The 24,705-nt window shown below is 42.2% G+C and overlaps 1 protein-coding gene across 3 annotated transcripts in view; it reads right to left on the bottom strand.

Annotated features, from left to right (window-relative positions):
- Positions 1-24,705, bottom strand: part of UBR2 (ubiquitin protein ligase E3 component n-recognin 2) — a 5,196,118-nt gene that overhangs the window by 4,012,946 nt on the left and 1,158,467 nt on the right. For 2 of the 3 annotated variants that reach the window (XM_044061864.1, XM_044061881.1), the window contains exon 11: positions 13,880-13,978. In XM_044061864.1, the coding sequence (XP_043917799.1) occupies positions 13,880-13,978 (99 nt within the window). Of the gene's footprint in view, positions 1-13,711; positions 13,811-13,879; positions 13,979-24,705 lie in introns of all 3 variants that reach the window. The other variant, XM_044061872.1, reaches the window with a different exon arrangement.

Genomic DNA, 24,705 nt, shown 5'->3' with positions numbered 1-24,705 from the left:
AGTAGAGAGTACGTGTGATCAGGTGATTGCAGTCCTGGCCAGTAGGGTTAAAAATGTCTTGTTTCTATACAGTGAGCAGAGCTTCTTATTGATGGTCTGCTGTATGGTTTTGTTGACATGTAGGTCAAATCTGAGATTATTATCTATGATGATCCCTAGTAGTTTGGTGTGATGATCTGGAGAAATAGTGGTACCATTGTTAGATGTGACAGTGAATAAGTGTAGTAGATCATCTAGTGGGGGAGAAGAGTAAGAGTTTAGTTATATTGGGGTTCAGTATTAGGTGTTAGTTGGTGAGCCAGTTCTCGATAGTGTTGAATGTATTTTGGGTTAAGGTTGCAGTTCGGGTGGGGAGGTGGCTGAGCAGATTAGAGTGGAATCATCTGCCTACTGAATGCAGGTAGCATTAGGTATAGCAGTGTGAAGGTTGTTGATAAAAATAGAGAATAGTACTGGACCTAGTATGGACCCTTGAGGGACACCAAGTGTGAGGGGTAGCTGACTGGAGAGTTTGCCCTGCCATAGTACTGCCTGTTGTCTACCAGTCAGGTAGGACTGCAACTATTGGATAGCGGGCTTGTTGAGGGAAATAGATTTTAGTGAAAGAATGAGAAGTTCATGGTTGACCATGTCAAAGGCCTTTGATAGGTCAAGAAAGAGGGCAGAGGTAAGCCTATTGTCATTCCTGTTTTGGTTTATGGCAGCAGTAAAGGGAAGGAGGGCTGAGGTAGTGCTGCAGTATGGCCTGAAACCATGTTGGGAAGTGGATAGTAAGTTTTTCTGTGTAAGGTATTGCGTTAGTTGCTTGTGTACACATTTCTCTATTATTTTGGCTATTGGGGAAAGAATGGCAATGGGTCTGTAGTTGGTTATGTCTGTAGAGCTGCCACTTTTATGGAGTGGGATGACATGAGATATTTTCCAGAGGGAGGGGATAGCATTTTCAGATAAGGTTCTGTTGATAAGTATAGATATGGGATATGCAATGGCATCTGCAGCTATTTGTAGATACTCTGCAGGGAGAAGGTCGGCAGCAGTATGTGGGTTTTAGTTTTTTTTTAGAAGTGTTTTGATAAAACTAGTGGATATTGGTTGGAAACTAAATTTGGGGTGATTACTGGGTAGATTAGGGTTAGAGTTTAAGTTTGAGGGGGTTAGTTGATTTGCTAAGGATTGGATAGTTTCAGTGAAAAAGTTGTTAAAGGCACTAGCTATGGTCTCAGGGGGACTATGGGTGCGGTTAGCAGAGGTTGGGATGGTGGAATGACCAGGGTGAAGTAGTTGATTTAAGCCTCCCCAGAACTTTTGAGGGTTGTTATGGTGTTTTTGTTGGAGGTTTTGGTAGAAGCTTTTTTATCCAGTAAAATAGATTTTTTAGTATCATTCCTGAGTTGACAATATTTTAGATGGTCAGTTGGGGCTTTACTTGTTCTCCAGGTGGCCCAAACTTAGTTTCTAGTTTTGATTTTACCTTTGGTACCTTTTGTGAGCCATGGTGCTGTATTGGATCTAGTTTTTATTGTACGAGCTGGAGCATGAGAATCAGGGATATTTAGGAATTTAGTGTTGAAGTTATCTATTGCCTCCTCTAATGTAAGATTTTTTTTAGTTTTTTTACCAGTCAACTGCTTTTAATTCATTTTGGAACATAGCAGCGTCAACGTTTTTCCTGGTTCTAACTGTTTTATATTTGGACTGGTGAATGTTTCCTGCCTTATGTTTTATGATAAAAGTTAGATAATGGCTGCTAAGTTCATCAGGGTGAGAACCAGCTGTGTACAGTTGGGGTTGGTTATTGACTAGGATCCAGTCAAGGATACTTTCCCTGTTGGTTGGTTTATCCTACTGGGAGAGGATATGGTCTGTTTAAACCCAGATAAGTTTATATGGGTGAGGGGGGGGGGTGCAGTCTGTGTTAAAGTTGCCAAGAACTATGGTTTCTTGCAGATAGGTACTGGATAACCAGCTAAGGATATCCTCTAGGGTATTTAGGTTGTTGCCTGGCGGAATATATGCACAGACAATATTCAGGTGTTTGTTTTGGTTAATCTGTAGTTTAGTTATTAGGAGTTCTGCATTATTGAATTGGGGATGTAGAATGGTGTCTATTAACTTTTAAGAGTTTTTTTTATAAAGGACTGCTATCCCACCACCTTCCCTAGTAGTACGGTCTAACCAGTGAATATTGTATCCTGCAGGTAATATCTCACTGTCAGTAGTAGTGGGTTTTAGCCAGGTTTCTGTAAGACACAATGTCTGGGGAGTGGGTTGCTAGGAGGGCGTGTAGGTTGGGAATCATTGTTAATACTTCTAATATTTACGTGAAAAATGCTAGGAGGGAAGTAGTGAGAGTATACATGAGTAGCTTGACTGTGTGGGTTGTGGTGGGGGAGTGGAGGTTATTGGGTGAGGGTGGGCCAGGGTTGGGATGAATGTCCCCATGTGCTGGTTTAAATGTAGCAGTAGTGGGGGCGGGTGAGATTTGGTTGAAGGGAGGGGAGCAAGCCTACGAGCATCCAAAGAGTAAAAGTGTCTTTCTCCTTGGTTCTGAGGAGATGGGGGGGGGGTAGGAAGATTAATGGACTGATTCAAGGAGACCTCACTGACCACCCTAGGCATAAAGGAAAGATTAGTTCTAAGGGTTAAGCCTGTCCTTAAGGAAGATGAGAAAATAATACCTACAGCTTGGAAATCCACTTTGCTGTGGTCAGCAATAGTCTACCAACTACAAAACTTGAGAGACATGGAAGCAGCAAGTTCAAAAGGAAGAAGAATGAGGTTGTGTACGACAATTTAGATCCCATGAAAGGGGGACAGATCTCCTTGCAGATCTAATGTTCAAGGACACCTTTCAAAAATGTCTGACCTCAGAATGAGAGCTAAATGGTGGATCTAATGGCAGGCAGGCAGACATGACTGACAAATGTGCTTTAATAGAAAATTCCAGTCCATAATTCAGCACATAAATAAGAAAGCTTGGATACCCATTTGATAAAGGTTGTAGATCTGATTCTTCTTATGACACCAAACACAAAATCTTTTCCATTTGGAAATACAAAATTTACTCATAGCAAGTTTCCTAGCCTCTTTTAATTTCTACGCGCTTTTTTTGGGTTTCTAATACCATGACGGGAATGAACCCCATTCCTTAGTCAAAGTATGATTAAAGTTCATGAAGTTAGTACTGTTTCGATCTTTGATGTTAGCCAGAAGTGCTCTTCACAACACCTGCAATATGCCCAATAATTACTCCTTCTGCAATATATACAGTTACATGAATCAGTAACATATCTAACTACGACTGCAAATACTTTTTTTGTAAGACCTGTTGCTCCTACTACTATTCGAACTGTCTGGATATCCTCCTTCCACACTGCCCTTGTTTCTGCCTGCAATTCCTGGTATTTTATGACTTTGTGTCTCTCTGTATGTAAGACACTGTAGGCACTGGGTGTAGCAATTTCAATGATCAATGCTACTTTTGTCTTCTTTTCATGGACTACTATATTTTTTTCTTAGATCTATTTTTGAACTGTTGGTAAAGGGTGATCCCATGTGATATAAACTTAATTTTTATAATGTTTTCTGGCTCATGTTTCCAATGTTTTTCAGCTACTTCAATATTATAATGTTTGCACAATCCCTAATGCAACAGTCTTGCCACATTATTACGCCTTTCAGTATGCAGTCCTCCTGCCATCAGTGTATCACAACAAGCAACAAGATATAGGACTATTTCCAATTCTGTTTTACAAAACCTACATTTGTCCGTTTCTCCCACATGTTCAATGGACTTTGTAAACCAATGTGTACAAAGTCCACTATCTTGGGTCGCCAATATTAACTTTTCATCTTTTTGGTTAAATTCACCTTTCCTTAACCATTCCTGTGTTCAGTCCTGATCAACATGAGGTTGTTCCAAAGGTTTTACATACCTGCAACTGTATTTATGCATTTTTCACATTTCTATCCACATATAGGACAAAAAAAAACTGCCAATCATTAGTGGACTGGAGTTCCGCTTTGGCGACCCCTAACCGGGAAAAGCCGAAAGAGAAACAACAAGTATGTCCTCTGGAAATTAGTGTCTGGACAGAATTAAAATTATATCATGCATACAGGTAAATTTAGAGCATGGAGCTTTGAGTGAATTACTGAGCCTTTGAGTGAGGTAACCTGTAATGATTTCCCCTGGCTAGGTGTAGCAGGAGGAGGAACTAATGCTGTCTAGGCTGAAAGTGAGTGACTAGCAAGATTGTTGACTTGTCCTTGACTGAGAAGAACTTTGGAAATCAGTAGAAGGGGGATGCATAAAGGAATTTTCTTTCCATGAAAAAGACATGGTATCTGTCTTCCAAGCTTCTAGGCATGGCACCACTGAGCAGAACAACCTCTGCTGTCTGTTTTGGATAGAGGCAAAAAAGATCTGCTTGGGAGTCCCTCGATGATGGGCAATGTCCAGGAAGACCTCTCTGTTTAAATGTCCATTCACGAGAGTCTGCCATGGATCTGTTCAAATGGTCACTATTGTTCCTCTGCAAGAGAGTGTAGACTGCCATATGGTACATTCTCTTTCTTCAGGCAATGTCCCAAGCTGCCAAGGCCAGTCTGCAGAGGCAATAAGACTTTGTGCCCACCCCCACTGATTTACATACCACATAACTGCAGTGTTGTCTGTGTTGACTCTGGGAGGGCCTGGTGTTCAAAGGTGGTTCAAGGATTGAAGTGTTAGAACTTTCATTTCCTTGATATTTATATGGTCATTGCCATCTCTGGCTGACCAAACAACCTAGACCTGTGTGTTTTTCGAGCATTCTCCCCATGCCAGGTCAGATGCATTTGTGTATAGATCCTGGCAAGGCTGAGAAACCAGAAAGGGCACTTCTGGATTGTGTGGTTGATGTACTATATTTTCTTCTCGATGAATGGAAAAAGAGGAACTGGCACGTTCCAAGGATGGCAGTGCCAAGTCCAAACTGACTTTAGATAGTACTGAATCTCTCTCATGTTAAGTCTGGCAAAGGGTATCCTAAGAATTGATGATGCCATGTATCCCCGGGCTAACAAATTCTTTCTTGCTGTGGTCACAATCCAAAGTAAAAATGGAGTGGAGTTACTCTGACAGAACTTGGACTATGTTTAGACGAAAGAAGGCTGTCAATGTGGGTACTGAGTCTACATCCAAGGAAAAACATATCCTGAGATGGGGATAACAGAGACTTCTTAATGTTTAAGGTGAACTCCAGATGGTGTACGAGGTCCATTTCAAGTCTTTTAGCAGAACTTCATTTGAAGAAGCACAAATGAGACAATCCAGTCACGGGGGATTGGAATGCCTTAAAATAAACTTGAGGAAGTCTCAATGGGAATAAAGACTGATGAGTCACTGTTTTTAAAACTCTGAATTATGATACAGTTGTTAAGAAAGGACATGTCGACAATGGATCACCAATTGCCTTCTTTTCTGGGAACTAGAAACATTCTGGAATAAAATCATCTTTCCTACCGAAAAGAAAATAACTCTACTGCTCCCTCATAACAGATGTCCTGAAGGAGGTGGAAGAGGAGAGGAATCAAGTTCTGAGAAGGCTGAGGAAAACCTGAATGGAGATAAGCATTTAAAGACATTTTGGAACCTTTTTTGGTGATGGAAAGGACTCTTGTCTAATGTTAGGGATTCCCAGACAGAAATAGACAAACTCTTACTGACTCTTGCAGAATGTGTGTTCCTTATCGGGGGGGGGGGGGGGGGGTTAGAAGATTAACATTGACATCCTCAAGTACGGATTGAGGTCTTAACCTAGTAACCAAGAAAAAAAAGGTATAGAACCACAGCAGCAGCTACATCATAACTGAACTTAGCAGACTCTAGCTACTTCATATATGCAGTTAAGCAGTGACAAGGCAAATGACTTATTTTCTGGCTCTAATAAATTTGCTAGGATCTTGTTTAAGTTCCTCAAATTAAATAAAATATAAACAGTTACGGGATTTTAATAATTTATGGCATAAGATATCATGAAAAAGTATATACTTCTCTGCCAAATCTATCCAAAGTTATGCGATCTGTTAAAATATTGGGAGAGGGAAGCTTATCAAGGTGGAAAGAGAAATTATAGGAAAATCAGAGGATGCATTCCTATATAAAACAGTCTAGAACCTTATAAACTGTCAGGTTTTTGGGATGCAGGAACGAGGCTGGCAGTAGAAAATGCATCTAATAAAGCCTATAGAAAGTACAGTTGCATACACTTACCATAAATGTAGATGTTTGAGTGCATTCACTGTTGCAGTCATCACACTTGGGTTATCCTGCCAGGGGTAGCCCTCAGTCGGCCCGAATACCAGAGGCTTAGTATTTCTGCGTCAGTTGCTGTCGCTCCAGGACTGAGGTCAGGTCATCAGAGGTATAAAATCAGGCAGCCGATGCCATTACATCAGTTTTTCTTAACCCAACTGTCAGGAGCCCCCAAATAGGAAGCTAGGTTATAGTGGAAGAACACCATCAGTAGAAAGTAAATACCAAACATTTCCCTGTAAGGAGAGAGGAAAAGAGAGAGGGGGAGGGAGAGAGAAGGGGGATAGAGGCTGGGAAACCAGGACTGCAACAGTGAATACAGTCAAACATCTACATTTATGGTAAGTGTATACAACTGTACTACGTTCTTCGTGTTTCACTGTTGCAGTCATCACACTTGGGTTGATTCCCAAAGCTGAAGAAGAGTGGAGGCAGTCAAGAAGACTGGGGGCTGGCTAGGATGCCCTGCAAGACTGCAGTGGCAAAGCCTGCCCAGGATTTGGAGAAGATAGACAGGTGGTAATGCTTGGTGAAGGTATGAACAGAAGTCCATGCTGCAGCCTCCAGGATGTCCCTGGTGGGTACCCCTCTGAGTAAAGCTGGAGAGGTGGAGGTTGCCCTGGCGGAATGCATCTGGACCCCCTTTGAGGGCAGTTTCCCATGCTGTTTGTAGCAGAAATGGATGCAGTGTGATATCCATTTGGAGATTGTTTGTTTGGATATGGGCTTGCCCTCTGACCCTGCTGCAAAGCTGACTAACAATTTGTCAGGTTTTCTGAAAGATTTAGTCCTATCCATATAAAATCTGAGATGTGCACATCTAGAGAGTGCAGAATCCTTTCCCCCTTGTTTTGTGGGTTAGGAAAAAAGGTGGGCAAATGAATGGATTGGTTGAGAGCCACACTGGACCCTACTTTAGACATGAAGGATGGGTTAGTCCTGAGGGAGACACTGTCAGCATGGAAAATGATTAAGGGCTCTACAGCCATTAGTACTTGTAGTTATGAAACTCTTCTAGCTGAAGTGATGGCCAGAAGCAAGAAGCAAGGCAGTTTTCAGAGGAAGGAATTTTAACTCCGCTGAAACTGCAAGCTCAAAGGGTGGGAGTGAGCTTTCCCAACACAAAATTAAAGTCCCAAGCTGAGGTAGGAGCTCTTCTGCGTGGCCTTAAGTTGTTAGCCCCTCTTAGGAATTGTTTAATGAGAGGGTGTGAGAAGAGTGGTGGCTCTGTGCTGTAATGAGCAGAGGTGGCAGAGGCATGAATTTTAATAGAAGAGAAGGATAGGTCCCTGTGTAGTAGGTCTGCTAGGTAATCCAGGATGAGAGGTAGAGAGGGCTGCGCTGTTTCAGCTCCCTTAGCCTGGATCCAGATGCAAAACCTTTTCCACTTGTCAGCATAAGATTTTCTAGTGCTGGTGCATCTGGCCTCACATATAACATCTAGGACTTGTTTGCTTAGGCTGACAGCTTGAGGAAATGTCAGAGAATAAGCCAGGCTGCCAGGTTCAGGGTCTGCAACTGTGGGTGTATAAATTCTTCATTCTTCTGGGTCAGGAGTGTTGGGATCTGAGGTAGGTGCCATGGTGGTGGGGGTGACAGGCTGCGCAGCAGTGGGTACCAGTGCTGGCATGGCCAGTCTGGGGCAATCAAGATTGCCCTTGGTTTTTCCTCCCTTATTTTGAGCACTACCCTTGAAATGAGTGGTAAAGGGGGAAATGCATAGATCAAGAGGTTTACCCATTGGAAGGATAGAGCATCCAACTTTCCAGGCCTTGCTGTGAGGTTCCCTGGTGCAGAATTTGCTGAGCTGCTGATTGGAGTGGAAGGCAAAGAGGTCCACCTTCGGGGTGCCCCATTTCTGGGTTAAAAGGCTGAAGGTTTTGTGGTCTAGCTGCCACTCGGGTGGGTCTAGCAGGTTTTTGCTTAAGCTGTCTGCCAGAAAGTTTAAGGAGCCTGGCAGGAATTGTGCTAGCAGGTGTATTTGCATGGCTGAGGCCATGTGCCAAAGGTTCATGCTGAGCCTGCAGAGAGGATAAGAGCAAGTCCCCCCCCCCCCCTGCCTGTTGATGTACCACATCACTGTGGTGTTGTCTGTTTTGATCACTAGAAACCATGGGGACAGTAGGGGTCTGAAAGCTGTCAGGGCATGCTTAACAGCTAGCATCACTTTTTGGTTGATGTGCAGATGTATTTGATTTGGGCTCCAATGGCCCTGAATGCATCTGCCATCCAGGTGTGCACCCCAGGCATAGTCTGATGTGTCTGTGGTGAGGGTCTGGGCGGTGAAGGGTTGTGCGAAGGGAAATCCCTTGTTGTGGTTCCATGCTCCTGCCCACCAAAGAAAATCTTTCCTTAGACAGGGTATCAGAAGTATGACAATTTCCAGGTCTTGACAGTGTCGACACCAAAGGTTTTTTAGGTACCATTGTAGTTTCCTCATATGCAGTCTGGCATATGGAATGAGTAGAATGCAGGAGGCCATGAACCCTAAAGCTTGCAGGATTTTCCTTGCAGATAACTGGGTTCTGGTGGCTAGCTGAGAGAAGTAGCCTGTCAGGTAGGCTTGCTTTTCTGGAGTAAGGAATGCCATCTGGGATGCTGTGTTCAGGCTTGCTCCCAGGAATAAACTTTTTTGAATGGGGACTAATTTTAATTTCTTTTCATTGATAGTATACTCCAGGGAGGTCAGTAGGTCCTTTACAAAGGTCAGGTGCTATAACAGCTTTTCCTGACTGTCTGCCTAAATCAGCCAATCGTCTAAGAAGGGGTAAATTTGAATATTTGTCTGCAAAATGCAATGGCTGGAGCCAGGCATTTTGTGAAAACTCTGGGAGCAGTGGATAAGCCAAAGGGAAGCGCAGAGAACTGAAAATGCATAGCTCCTGGCCTCTCGCCACTGGTTTGAGGAAAGATCTGGGAACCCTTTTGGGGTTGGCAGAGTGTGGAAATAAAATTTGTATCCCTGGGACACTATGTTGAGGACCCATCGATCGTTGGTAATAGAGGCCCAGTTGTTTGCACGGAAGGAGAGTTTTCCTCCTAGGGGCACAAGCAGGTGGGCAGAGGTAAGGGGAGGAGGTGTAAAGTCATTGAGTTCTTAGCATAAGGGGGTGGCTTAGCACTCCTTGTTTTTGAAGAGGAGGAACTTCATTGCTTAGATCTCTGCATTCCCTTTGACTGCTGTCTGGGGGGGTCTGGGCTGAGCTGGCCTGGAGGGGGCTAGAAAGGACCAGTGCTTGGAGTGGCAATGCCTACTGAACCTCAGAGGCTGGACCTGTAAAAAGACTGTCTGCATAGATTTAGCTTTTTCTTCCATCTTTTTTTAAGACCTCTTCTGCCTTGGTGCCAAACAAATTGTCTTTGTTCAATGGTGCGTCCGATAATTTTGATTTGACATGGTCTGGCAAGCTCTGCTCCTTAAGCCAAGCATGTCTTCCAATGACAGAACCAGTGACTGCTGCCCTGCAAGATGCTTCTAGGCCGTCAAAGCCACATTGCAAGGTGTGTTTAGTAACTTGGCTTGCAGAATGCATAAGCTCTTGTAATTCTTTATTTTCTGCACAAGCAGGAAAGAATATATTTTTTGTTTGAGGAGTTCCATGGTATGTTGCTGATAATTTCAGCAAGTGGAACTGACAATTTAGTGCTCTAATAGCAAGAGCTGCAGAGGTGTATATTTTCTTTACCCCATCTGTCTAAAGTTCGGTATCCCTGTCTGAGGGAGTGTGATTCTTAGCTGAGGCTGCTTTAATTCCTTTAGGTCCTTGGGAGACGATCTTTGGGTCAGCAGTAGGATTTTTGAAAAGGAATTTATGAGAGTCAGGGACTCTGTAGTACCTGTCAGGTTTCCTGGGAGCAGGAGGAAGGGTGTCAGGAGTCAAACTGGAAACACATCATCCACAACATCCAGGACAGGAGGATTGGCTAAAGGTCTGTGTTGTGGTAAATCTAAGAATTCCCTGAGTCTGTTTTTTGACTGAGGGTAGTCCTGATATTCCCATTAGAAATGCTCCCTTAAAGTATGTAAGGTTTCACCAAATGAAAAATCCTCAGGAGGAGAGGTAGAAGGAAAGTATTCCTCTGCATCAGAATCCTCATAAGCAGAGAGAGGTTGCCTGTCTTCATATTCAGAAACCTCAGTCATCGAACTCCTGTTCAGATAAAACTACTGGGGACAAGTCTCTTTCTTTTGGAAGGGGTAGCCTGGCTTCCCCTAGTAAGCATAATAAGGTCTTCCACCATTTTAAGCATTTGAGATTGAGACATGGAAGCAGGTGCCTGAGCTTGGGTCGTTTTTTTTAGGCATAATTTGTACCCTGGGTCTTAGAAACTCGGTAGTTTTAGAAAGAACTGAAAGTAGTCGTCAGTTTGTGACAAGTATCGGTAGGGCGAAGAACTTCCTTGGAAGCCGGTGCCTGCTCAGCAGCTCTGGACCCATCCAAGGTAGAGACATCTGCAGGATCCTTAGTCGAAGAGTCTCTCGGCATACCAGACTCTGAACAGGTCTCGGTAGCGGCCTGCGAATCCACAGAAGCGGACATCAGGGGCTGCAAAAATGCCTCACTGAGGACCGGAGAACTGACGACTAGCTTAACGAAAGCATTGTCGGCAGTTTTGAACCTGCGCAGTCTGTCTCTGTCTTTATCCTTACGTTTTTTTCGGAAGATCGATAGTCGGATGGCTTACCAAAGACATATCGGAATACGAGGACAGAGCGAAAAAATGTTGCTACAATAAGGGCCCGACGATATATAGTTCTGGCATTGAACGAAGCACAAAAGAGACAGCGAGGGACGTCATGGTCTGGGCCTAAACAGGTGATGCAGTAAGAATGGAAGTCTCAGTGTGGTATTCGCTTTCCACAGGCAAGACAATTGTTAACTTTTCCCGACATTGGATAGAGCAAGAAAAAAGGATCCCCAACGGGGTACTTAGCTTTAGAAGACTTCAATTTCAATTCGGAAATGAAAACTCAGGTAGCAGCCGAATGGCACTCGTGTGAACTGCTTCCGCTTTGGACTCCTCGGCAAGAAAGACTGATGTAATGGCATCGGCTGCCTGATGTCAGTCCTGGAGTGACAGCGACTGATGCAGAAATACTAAGCCTCTGGTATTTGGGCCGACTGAGGGCTACCCCTGGCAGGATAACCCAAGTGTGTTGATGGCAACAGTGAAACACGAACATCATCAGGGGGAATAGCAGAGGGTTTAGAACTTCCAAGGGTTCAAAATATCTCATCAGCATGTCTGAAACCTTCTTACCTTCCCAATGAAAATGATGCATAATTTTATGAACAGCATTCTTCAAAGGAAAGTTTTTCAGGAGGCAAGGTGTCTTTCCTCTTCACATGCATTACCCCCACAGCTGAGTGAATGTGTGAGGAATAAGCCAGTGTCCACATCAGATTCAGATTTTTCATCCTATGAAAAGGAATCTATGTCTCTTACAGGAAGATGAGGTAGAAGCAGCAGCAAAAAACCGAGGCGAACTTAAAAGACACAACGGCTTTGAAAAACGATAGCATCCATTTTGAGGGTCCTTAGACATATGATAAAATAAACAGGTAAGCTTGATTTTCTGTTTCTTTTTAGCAGAGATGTCTGCTTGCACGTATAGCAGTGGCTCTGACCTCTGGCATACCTCTATCAAATGGCAAGGTGCATCTTCCCTGACAAGAATCTGAGGTACGTCCTTGAATCCCTCCAAAATAAGCCGAAGTTTTCCCTTCTCTCCAGAAGCATATATCTAGTAAGGATGTGCAAAAGGGTTGTGTCATATCAGCCTCTGGATACGACACTGAGGGAGCAGCCAAAGAACTCTAGCAATCTGTAGACTCAAAAATACACAGTGAAGACATAATGGCCAAACCAGATGACCAAAGCTTCAGGCTTGGATTTTTTCAGCTTTCTTTTGGCAAAGGAGGGACATCTGAGTGAGAGTCTTGGAGTCCATTTTACTCTGAGTGACATACTGGAATCAGATTCACTAGATACATTTTGAGAGGCAATTTTCTACAAAGGGTCTTTAGAATGAAGGACTCACAAATAAAATAATACTTATAATTATGGTCAGCTACAAGGCAAAACAGACACTGAGCAATTGCCCCTGTAAGAAATTTGCCTCACAAAACTCCATGTCCACTCTTTATTGACATGAAAATAACATTTTAGGCAAAAAGAGAAGAAAAAGCAAGGGTCCCCCAATGGAGATACTTACCTGCAAAAAACTAGGGAAACTACATGGATCATACAGCTGCAGACCAAAGCTGAAGTGAGAGCACAGTGTTTGGGTTGTCGGCAAGAAGTTTCTGAGGTAATGCATGCTCATATGTCCCTTATGTACCTCCTAGCAGTCTTGGCTTAGGTCATATATGTTGGACGTACTGTGCAAGAGGAAGGCACCTACATTTTAGTATGCTAGCCATAAGTATGGCTATCCATAGCAGAATATTCCAACTGTTAGCAATAATGCAACAGTGAGCTAAGGAAGGACATCGACTGTAATATTACAGTCTGTTGCTGGGGAGGCAAATGTGATGTCACAGTAGTAGTAGTAGTACAATAAGGTCTCAAACAGAGCACAAAAGAGAACATCATATACGTGCAAATAACTTTTTTGCTAAACACGCATTAAACAGTAATGCACAATGAACATGAATTCATTCACACCAAGCATGCCAATCATGCTGTGCTCCACTTCATGCCTGCAGTGATAGTGGGCTGCCTTGCTTCAATCTACTCTAAAGCACTTGAAAAGCAAGCACAGCACTATTTTGACAATGTACCATAATCAAGGTATTTAAGTCTTGATTATTCAACATCAGCTTAAATGTGAGAAAATAATTTCACTTAAACATGTAAGGTAAAAATCAGATGCAATTCAAAAGATGTTCTCAGTTTAAATGTAACTTTGACTTATAGCCAGGCAACTGCCATCCAGCCTGTTAAGTCCTCGGGAATCTGAAATCTCATTGAATGAAAAATGTCAGGTGTGAAGGAGTTAAATTAATGCACAGCACAAGCTGAAATTAAGTAACAATTAAGATTAAAGTTCTAATGAACATAGTACAGATTATACTTCTACCAAGCTACTCTTCAGCATATTAAAAATTAGTAAATACAACTATACACTACAAAAAAGCAGTGTCCATTTCAAAGGTAAGGAGCAACTATCAATTTGTCAGTGTGAGATGAGATGGAAATGCATGAAGTTCACTCTGATGGGTGGGAATATTCAATCAGCCTACCCCTTAGGTAACTAACTACACTGCCTCTTAAAAATCACAGCCTACGACATACAGAAGTGCAAACGGTTATTTTATGAAGTGCATTGGTAACTATGAATTACTACACCAACGCAATAAAAAAAATCCAAGCATTTCTTCACTTTATTTTATAAACACTAATACTTACCAAAGATGGCACTGTAAACATTTGCAACGAAAGATCAGTAACTGAAAACTCTCTGTCGTGGTCATCATTCACAAAGTCATTCTGCAATCGTTCATAGTTCTAATAGAAGCAAAAAAGGCAAGGAATGGCAAATATCAGTAAGTAAGAGCTAAGCAATTTAATACTTACCAGTGTAGGAACAGTGAAGAGCTGGACAGACAAACCAGTCACTGACACTAACCGCTCGTGATCATCCTCCATAAAATCCCTCTGCAACTGCTGGTAATTCTAAACAACAAGGGGGACATTCACCTACAAATCCCAACTGTCTTGTAGAAATCCAAACTAGTCTGGATTTAGCTTTATAAAATATCAAAGAATAAGAATTACAAAAAACTTACCTGTTTAACAAGTCAGACCATATAGCAAACATATTAATAAAAACTGTTCAAACAGTCTGAAACCTTTAAGGTGCACTACCTCTAATGATCACAACTATATTCTTGTCCCATTTCTGTTTATACAGCAAGCTTACCTGACCAGTGATAAATAACACTAAATTCTGTTCTTCAGGGCTACTAAAGGTAATATGACAAAAACTACAACAGTGACAGCAGAAAGTGATGACTACTAAAGATACTAATGTAGTTCCAACTAAATACCCAGAGTAGGGTTGCCACCTTTTCAAATGCCCAAACTGGGAAATTTTTTGTAGAAATGTGAGATTTTGCAGGATAAAACATACCCACGGCCAGTGCAAACGACATAACTTCACTTTCTTGCCAAAATAAAAGCTTATTCTCTTAGCATTTGAGTTGCTTATGCTATTTCATATAACATTTAGGTGTTTCTGACATAAAATAACTGTTTTATGCAACTACTAAAGAAAACTTAGGAAATATTTTTGTCCTAAAATCTCAGGACATTTACCATTTTTTAGTTTTTTTGCAAGACACAACTGCCCAAAGAGGGACTGTCCCTCGCAAAGCGGGACAGGTGGTAACCCTAACCCAGAGTCTTTACCCCCCCCCCCAAATGAGGTTACTTAAAAGCAATAAATTGATAAAACACATTCACAGTGTTGTTTCAGTTTTATAATACTCAAAACTAACAGTTTCAAAACTATTTCAGAAGAAACACAAAAGAAAAACTTAAATGAAAACTTAACACTATATGTTGTTGTTCTGTGTGTGACATGAGCTAAAATGTCTGCCTTTGTTTTGTACTTCTACTGATTTTTCTATTAATCAGCTGAATGAGTCTTCACTTCCAGAGAAGCCCTGCTTGCTCCTCTGCTACATAGATGTTACGGCATTACACACAAGACAGGCACACTCATCTAAACTGTTACTGTTGAGCAGCAACTTCCAAGACTAAGGAAAGTACACAGCTGAACATATGAGGATGTTCAGCACATGAAGATAGAAAAATACACCTTTGTGCCATTTACATGTTGTATACATTTAACACAATGAGGAGTTCTAAGGGTAATTAAGTCAAACGAGCTGTGTATGTATTTTGTGTATTATTTGCTATGCGTAGTAAGATGCAAGAGCAAGCTTTTAAGTGAATGTAGGGAGCTCCCCTCCTCTGAGCAAGAAGAATGTTACTGCTTTATTTTTATAGGGATGTTACACATTATTCTGAATGATATGCAGCACTTCTTTGGGCAACAGAAAGTAAAATGCTGAATTACATAATCAGAATAACTTAAGCTCTGACTTGTTGCTCAAGAAAAAAATTTAAAATGCTGAAACATTACCCTTGAGTAAGCAGTCATGCAGTAACAGTAGCATATTACATACACTACATCTTCTTGCTTAATTCTTAGAAGGAAACACTGAGAAAGGGTTTACAGTTATGAAACAATGTGTGAAGGAAGCAGCATCTTATTTAAAATAGTTACATTTGCAGCATTTATAGAGGCACAAGTCAGACTTTGCATTGAAATATACAAAACAGAATGGATAGACTAGATATTATAAGATTATATGAAATCTTGAAGAACTGATAACCTCTCTAGTCTTGCAAAAGTAACCACTAACTTCTCTTTCTAAAGCACAAAATATAGAGGGCTGTTTTCTGTGCAACATGAATGGCTTAATAAGCAAAGATGCTGAAATGAATGCTGAGAAGTGTTATACACATACTCACATTTAAGTATTAGGCTAGCTGCCCTTGCAGGCCATTTTAAGCCTAACAAATTTCTCTTTTGGTTCTTGAAATAACCCATCCCATTTGGTTATGGATTGACCTTAACCATTCCACGCTGAATAATTATGTAATACTCCTAATAAGAATAACTGGGATCACACCATATATAATTTGAGGGGACCCATGCATGAGATAAAGCATTTAGGAGCTACCTCTGTCCATCAGTAGTACAGTCGACAGTCCTGGGGTAAATTTTCTGTTTCCCATCCGTAGATCTAAGTTGCGCTTGAACAGTGACAGGGAAGAACTTTGTTTTATGGGGAGAGGGAGTCTGTTCCACAGCAGCAGTATCCTCTATGACATATACCTGTCCCTACAAGTTCTGCTGATGTTGCAGAACAGGTTTAGATTCCTTGACAGAATATTTCTGATGCAGTTTGACTTCCTGATGTGCAGTACATCAGTAATTGGTCAGAGGATGCCTTGTATGCCAGGCACAGGTCACCTCTTGGCAATCTGCAGGATACACAGTATAGTGGAAGAGCTTTCAATTAATCTATGTAGGATTTATTGTTTAGCTCTTGTATCCTTTTAGTAACATATCTCTGTGGGGATTAGACTTGTTGCATGTGTCTTGACAGATACATGCCAAAGGATGTATTATGTTCAATGACTTGACTTGATGTGAGCAGAGTAAAGGGGAACAATGACATCCATAGATCTAGACAGAATCCCTTTGTTTACAAGCTGTGCAATATAGAAACACTCTCTTACAACAATAGACATGTTTGTCAAAAGTTAGGTCACTGTCAACATGAGTTCCAAAAGCCCGAACCACTGGGTCATCTCTTAGGGGCACATTGTCAATGTGGTAGTTCCTTGGAGTGGATGACTTCCAAAGAATACAATAATGCATTCTAGCATTTAGTTTCAGTCCATGATTTTGGCACCAGTTACTCACTGCAGTCCCTGCAGGATGGTCAAGTCATTTGGGAATTTGATGAATGCTCCCAGCTTGCAGTCATCTACAAACCTAGCCAGAGCCCTTTAGTATTGGCTTTAACTTCAGAAAAGTAGATGCCAGACAGGAGACGTCCAGGCACAGAAACCTGGGGACTCCACTGGTGACTGGTCTCTCAGTGGAGGTTAACTTCCCCCATTTTGATCATCTATGTCCTATCTGTGAGCCAGGAGGCACTCCAGTGGGTAACGGATTTATTCTCAATTTAGCTTTGCTACTTTGCCTGAGTGGGGAATTGCATTAAAAGCTTTGGCCAAGTCAAGGTATACAGTTTGCACCGGATCTGCCTTCATCCATTACTTTGGTGACCTTTTCAAAAAAATCCAGTAGTTTGAGTAAGCATGCCTTTCAATCTCTGAGCATTAAAAGTAATAGCCTTGATCCTTACAAATCAGAACAGAGGCCCATACAGAAAGCATTTTCTAATGTTTTACAATAGAACATTTTTATACAACAAGACCCTATACCAGTGATGGCAAACCTATGACATGCGTGTCAAAGGTGACACTCCATGACGTTTTGGATGACACACCAGCGTTCACCAACACCCAAATTACCAAACAAACTGCTTTTGCATTTATTGCTCATGTGAAATGCATTGAATTACTTTGTGCCAGGAGCCAGTTCAACAACACTGCTGCAGATGTAAGGAAGTTATTAACCTCAAAGACTATTTTGGTCTACTGTCTCGACAGTCTCTGCAAAGGGAAGTGCTGACATTGTTTTCTCTTCATGGTTACACTTCTGCAAATGGCAAGCAGTCTGCATTTTTAAGTGTATGCTCTTTTACAACTGTCCTTACTCCCTCCTAAAACTGCCAACTTTTTACACTGAATGACAATTAGATTTATAGACTTATTTTACTTTAGAAAATTTATATTAATTCACATTCATTTTTTTCTGTCAGTCTCTGAAATTAATAGCATTGGTAGTTTAACTGTCCATGTCTCTCATTTCTAGATTTGTCCCTGAATCTGTTGAGATTCATCTCTGATATACTGAGAGCTATGCTGTTTCATTTGTATTTAATTAATTTATTCTTTTAATTTATTTCTGTTTGGGGGGGGGTGGCACACCAGCAGAGTCAAGTTATGCATCTTCTGAATTTTTGACACGCCGAGCCCAAAAGGTTTGCCATTACTGCTCTATACAGTTACTAGTAGTGAATCTTTGTATAGGTTTACCTTATGTAATAAGGTAGGTAGCCATAAACAGCATTACTATCAGGAAACATCAAATAGGTCTAGTAGGAGCAAGGACAGATCCGAGGGCTCAAAAATCACACATGGAACGTTATGGTAAGTACATAACTTCTTTATGTGAAGTTGTTCCATCCTGCCGTTAATTCTTACTGATGGGTACTGTCCGAAGCACCATCTATCTCGGGTGGCTCAAGGGAGTATATTTTTCAGGACAGTGGATCCAAAGGAAGCCCTGTCAACTTTGTAATGAGTGACAAAGGTATGAGGTTTTGACCAAGTGGCTGCTGCACAAATGTTATCAATACGAAGTCTAGCTGAAAAAGCAGAGGCTGTAGAAACTGCTCAGGTTGAGTGAGCTTTAATTTTATGTAGCAAAGGCATATTGGCAGCTGAATAAGCAAATGTGATACAATCAGATAACCATTTAGACAGAATTGTTTTAGCCACTGGCATACCTTTCCTAACATCTGAAAAGGAAACAAAAAGCTGTTCCGATTTCCTAAAATCTTTTGTTCTATCTAAGTAAAATCTGAACTGTCTGTGAACATCAAGTCTGTGCAGCATGTATTCTAGATTGTTGGAATGATTGGGAAAGAAAACTGGCAAATCAATAATTTGGTTAAGATTAGTTTCAGTGCAAACCTTGGGCAAAAAAGAGGGGTTTGTTCTAAGTGAGACTCTGCCAGCATGGAAAATCAAGTAAGGAGGTTTAATGGACAAGGTCTGAAGCTCTGACACTCCCTGGGCAGAAGTAAAAGCCACTAAAATGAAAGTCTTCCATGACAAAAATTTGAGGTCACATGAGGAAGCTGGTTCAAATGGAGGAAGAATGATGCGGGAAAGCATAAAATTTAGATTCCATGGGGAATAGGGAGATTTCACAGGTGGTCTGAGATGAAAGGGCCCTTTGAGAAAGGCTTTGGATAATTTGTGTGACATAATATTCAATCCTTCCAATCCAAGATGAAAGTTAGAAATGGCAGCAAGTTGAACATGGACTGTGGCTGCTGCAGCTCCTTTATTGAAGATCATGGACAAGAACTCTGGTATAGAGGCCATAGGGGCTTGGTAAGGATCAATATTATATTTAGAGGTCCATATAAAACATTTTTTCCATTTGCTAAGGTATAGATTCCTTGTAGAGGATTTATGAGAGGATAAGAGAATTTGCTTGGTCTCACTGGAAAGGTTATGGAACCTGGCTATGATGGGAATTGGAGCAGCCAAGCTGTCAGCTTCAGGGACTGCAGAGAGGGGATGAAGTTCCCCTGACGAGTGTGTCAGAAGGTCCGGAACTGGGTCCAGAATTCAAGGGTCCTCTAAAAGATGAAGTTGAAGGAAGGGGAACCAAATCTGATGAGGCCAATGAGGGGCTATTAGAATGATAGTCCTTCCCAGAGATTTTGCTTTCTGTAGAACCTTGGGTATCAACGGGATTGGTGGAAAAGCACAGAGGAGACCCAGAGGCCAATCGTGAACTAGCCCTTGGGGCTTCTTCCAGAGGGGGATCAGGGCAAAGTAGCGTCTGCATTTTGTGTTCATGTGACTGGCAAAAAGGTCGCAGCAAGGCAGGCCTCACCTGTGGAATATCCTGTCCGCTATTTCTTTTTTGAGGGACCACTCGTGGAGCAAAAAAATTGTTCTGCTCAACTTGTCTGCTATCACGTTGGCTTTCCCCGAGATGTGCGATGCTAACAGAAAGCGCTGGGTGGATACAGCCCACTGCTATACTCTTAGGGCCTAGAGACAAAGGGGGTATGACCTAGTTCCTCCTTGTTTGTTCAAGTACCAGACCACTAACATGTCTGTCTGAATCGCAACCGTACCCAGAGGAAGAGAGCCATGGAAGTACTGCAATGCCAAAAGTACTGCTCTCATCTCTAACACATTGATATGCAGATGTGTCTCTTGATCAGTCCATGTGCCTTGGGCTGTTCTTCCCTGAAGATGCCCCCGCACGCTATCAGGGAAGCATCCATAATCACTGTGGCCGCTGGTGGGGGTAAAACAAAGGGACGTCCTATCGTGACATGAAATGAGGTCCACCACCACTGAAGATCATTTTTGCAGGAGTTTGTGATCATTATCAGGTGAGACATGGGGAGCTCTTGGTAAGACCACTGAGTGAACAACAGCCACTGCAGTATCTGCATGTGCATACAACCCAGCGTCATGGCCAGAATTGCTGCTGCCATCATACATAACAATTTTAGAACTTCTGATGCTGGAGCCTTGTTTTTGGATATCAGAATGTGGACCTGCTGACAGAGTAGTAAGACTCTTTCTACTGGAGGTCTTAGTGTGGTGGTGGTGGTGTCCAGTTCTGCTCCGATAAAGACGATATGCTGTGATGGCGACAAGGCAGATTTTTCTGAGTGTATTGTAATGCCCATCTGGCTGCAGAGTGACAGAGTGGATTCCCTGGCTTGAATGAGTTGATGCCTGGTGATGGAGGTGAGGATCCAATTGTCTAGGTACGGAAACACCTGGAATCCTAAATGTCTCAGGTGAGCCGTGACCACTGCCATGCAATTGGTGAAAACTCTGGAGGCTGTAGTGAGACCAAAGGGCAGGGCTCGAAACTGGTAATGATTGGCTCCCAGCCGGAAGCGCAGATGATCCCTGGATGGCCTGGCCATTTTTACATGGTAGTACGCATCCTGGAGATCTATCAAGCACATCCAATTGTCTTGCCCTAAGAAGGGAAGTATCGACTGATGCGTGACCATCTGAAACTTCTCTTTCTTGACAGATTTGTTTAGCCCGCTGAGGTCCAATATAGGTCTCCAGTCCCTTGTATTTTGTGGGACTAAAAAGAATCTTGAGTAAGTTCCAGATCCTGTCTGGTCTGCTGGGACTGGTTGGATGACTCTTTCGTAGCAACGTTTGGACCTCTACTGTTGCTTGTTCCCTGTAACTGGGTGGAACGTCCAGGATTTTTCTTATCGGTGTGTGTGTGTGTGTGTGTGGGGGGGGGGTGGGGTGGAGAATGGAATGAGTATCCTCTGGAAATGATACTTTGTACCCAGTTGTCCTATGTTATTTTGAGCTAGGCATCTGGATACAAAGATAAGTGACCCCCGACTGCCTCCAGAGCAGGACAGTCAGGCATCCTTTTAGGAGTGCTGGTAGGGCTTCCCAAAGAAGTGTTCTCTGTGGCTCTGGTTTTGCGGACACCACTCTGTCGCGAGGGCGGCGTCTTCCATTATTGCCTCCTCCTCTGCCCCTGCAGGGGGTTCACCACCTGTGTCGTGAAATGCTCCTTGGGCTTTCCGGAATCAAATTTTCCCTCCCCTTTGACCCTTTGGGTAAGTTCTGTTAGGGGTGGAAAAACAGACTCCGACGGCAGACTGAGTCTTTCCCTCCTGCTCACACTTGGTCAAAGTTTCCTTAACTTTGGGCCCAAAAAGGGACGAGCCATCAAAAGGGTTATTCACAATGGATGACTTGAAGGGCTTTGCAAAGGAACACAAGCACATCCAGGGGTGCCTCCTAAGAACAATTCCTGTATCTGCTGCCCTGCTCGTTCTATCAGGTGTATATGAAATGAGGCACATGGACAAGTTTCCAATGGAGTTGAGGGTAGCAAGCTGGGAGGCAACTCTGTCTGTAGCTCCTGCAGCTACTGTACCCTGAAGAGCATCTCCCAGCTCTTTAAGGAGATCTCTTTGTAGTCTTGTGAAATGGGTTAAGTAGTTAAGTGAACGCAGTGCAAAAGTCACTGAACTAAACATGCACTTCCCATATCTATCCATGATCCTAGAGTCTCTGTTAGGAGGATGGATAGAACAGGAAGTTTCTGACATTTCCTTTTTGGTGGCTGCCGCCGCCACCACCATGGCATTAACTGGCACACCTTTGGTCAAGAAGGATTTATCTTGGGGGGCAGATATGTACTTATTAGGCCTCCTAGGGACAAGCTCCATGGTGGCCGGAGACTCTCATGCCCTTTGCGAGACCAGCTGCATAAGCTCATTAAAGGGCAGAGACACCCAAGGGGTGGAGGGCTCTGACCCGAAAGCCTTTGAGAGAACCCACTCATCTTCAGTAGGGCTTGTGGCTGCCAGTCACCCCTCTGCCTAAGAATTTCAAGTATCTCTGCAAATTAGATATCCTCAGAGGGGGACCGTAGGGACCCTTCTGATTCATCCAAGTCAGTATCAGATGTTAGGTTTCTTGCAAGTGTAATACACCTAAGCAATAAACGCAAGTGACAAGGCTGTCAGTGACACACATCTTCTGACCACATTTAGGGCATTTTTTAAACCCTGACTTACGGTGTTTGTCCTTGTCATCAGCCATGACAGAAAATGTGGACACACCCAACAACAATCAAATATAAGAATAAGCCTTCTAATAAAAAACAGGCTAAATACAAGTACACAAGCCCTTCAAACTAAGGCTAACAACAAGCAAATAGATGAATAAGCCTTCTAATAAAAACAGGCTAAATAATAAGCACACAAGCCTTTCAGCTAAGACTAACAAATCACACACACACTATTTATCTAAACAGATATCAATTAGTGACAAATTCACTAAATCAGGGCCGGCCTTAGCCGAAATGGCGCCCTAGGCGAAGTAGTGCTGTGGTGCCCCTTAAGCCCCACCCACACCACATTCATGAAATACCCCTATTTGAGCCACACCCACTGACTGGGACATTCCCCAAGAAAGCCATTCCAGTCATTTACTTAAATTATTGAAATACATCAGAAGAAAGATACCTTGTAATGTAGTTAAACTGCAGCTACCTTTGCATATGTATTTTCTACGTGAAATACCAGAGCCAGGTCATGGTCAAATAGGGCCCAGGAGGGGTAATAGACCGCCACCCCAGAGAAGCCCCTCCTGCAGCAATCCCCAGCAGCAGCCCCCTCCTAGGGTTGCCACCTTTTCAGATGCCCAAAGTGGGACATTTTAGGTACAAACGTCAAATTTTGCAGGGCAAAACATATCCACAGCAACTACAAAGGACAGAACTTCACTTTTATGCCTAAATAAAAGGTTATTCTTGTAGCATTTTAGTTGCTTACTCTGTTTCTTATAACATTTAGGTGTTTCAGATACAAAATATCTGTTTTATGCAACTATTACATAAAATATAGGAAATATTTTTGTCCTAAAATCTCTGGACATTTGCCATTTTTTAAATTTTTTTGTAGGACACAACTGCCCAAAGAGGGACTGTCCCTCGCAAAGTGGGACAGATGGTAACCCTACCCCCTCCTCAGCCATTCCAATGTTCCATTACTTGGTTACCTCACCAGTTACCATACATACTGTTCTATTATTTGCTTCTACAATGATTACAGATATTGAAATAAAATAGCACAAACAGATAGCCATTTGCTAAACAAACAATACAGTCTCACAATGAAAACAGACTTAGCACGAACAGTAAACTTCTCTGCCCTTGAACCTCACATTCATTGAAACAACATAACTCACCTTAATTGAAACAGCATATAAAACCACTTTCATCGAAAATGCATCTGGCCAGCAGAGAATTGTTTACCTTTGGGCTATTTTCAATTCACAGGTGAATGAACAGGTCCATCCCATGTACTATACCCACCCATCTTCACCTCCTTTGGTCACCTGTACACAGAGAGGAGGAGCGAGTCTCGGAGTATTATAGGTAAACGGGAGCAGTTTATTAGTCTGAGAAATTTTTAGTTGCTGATCTACTCAATACCTAACAAATTAGTCCTGTTATCAAGGATGGACATCACCTAGATAGGGTGTTACCATATGCAACTTTGGTTTGCCTTACTTCTATGGGTAAAAGAACCAACTTCAAGAAGATCTACTGATACAAGAACTGGTGATTCTTTAAACTATCAAAAGTTGTTAGAATGCCAACAAGTCTGTATACAACACGTGGACTGGCATCCAGTCTATCAGCAAGTCTACATCTCATTTCACGGTTAGCTGAGATAGGCTCCAGCCTCTGTTGTCCCAAAACCCAGAACAGGGTAAAGTGGGTAACAAAAAAAAAAAAAAAGACTGCATAGCCAACTTAATACTTTTAAGAAGTATAAAATATTCTTTAGTGCTGAACTAGTGGCCAAAGAAGCCAGCAGTCATAAAGGCCTGTTATATACCATGTCTGTGTGTGTATATACTACAATGGGAAAATGCACACATTCTTAAGAATTAGCCTGCTCATGTTCGCTCCCTATTATGATATTTCATACTATCACACAACACAAATCCTTAAATCAATCAACACTACAAAATGAGTTCAGAAAAGAAAAAAATATGATTGTCTGCCAACAGTACATAAAGTTTAAGCACCAACACACTCTAAATAACAACTGCTGGCTTTGCTCCACTAGAATAAACACAAACAAAATTAATGGGTTCATACCTCTAAAGTGCACCTCATGACAAGGAATGTACCTCATTTGGGGTCTTAAAAAGTTCATGTTCCTCAAAGTTCCACATCGAAAGGCTCTGTCACACATGGTGTTAGGGATTTTTTTTTTAACTGAAATCCATGGTAAATAGAAAAGAATACTATTCATTCTTTAAATTATCTTTTCAATACATAAAACCAGCCTATTTTAACCATCCTATGAAGTTCCTAGAGAAAGTTGTTAGAAAGCTTTTAGTAAGTGTTCCACAGTTTGCCC

This window comes from Protopterus annectens, chromosome 1.part0 (genome assembly GCF_019279795.1).
Source record: "Protopterus annectens isolate FY-2018-M chromosome 1.part0, PAN1.0, whole genome shotgun sequence".
In the NCBI taxonomy this organism is placed as follows: Eukaryota; Metazoa; Chordata; order Ceratodontiformes; family Protopteridae; genus Protopterus; species Protopterus annectens.
This window is presented reverse-complemented; position numbering and strand designations above follow the sequence as displayed.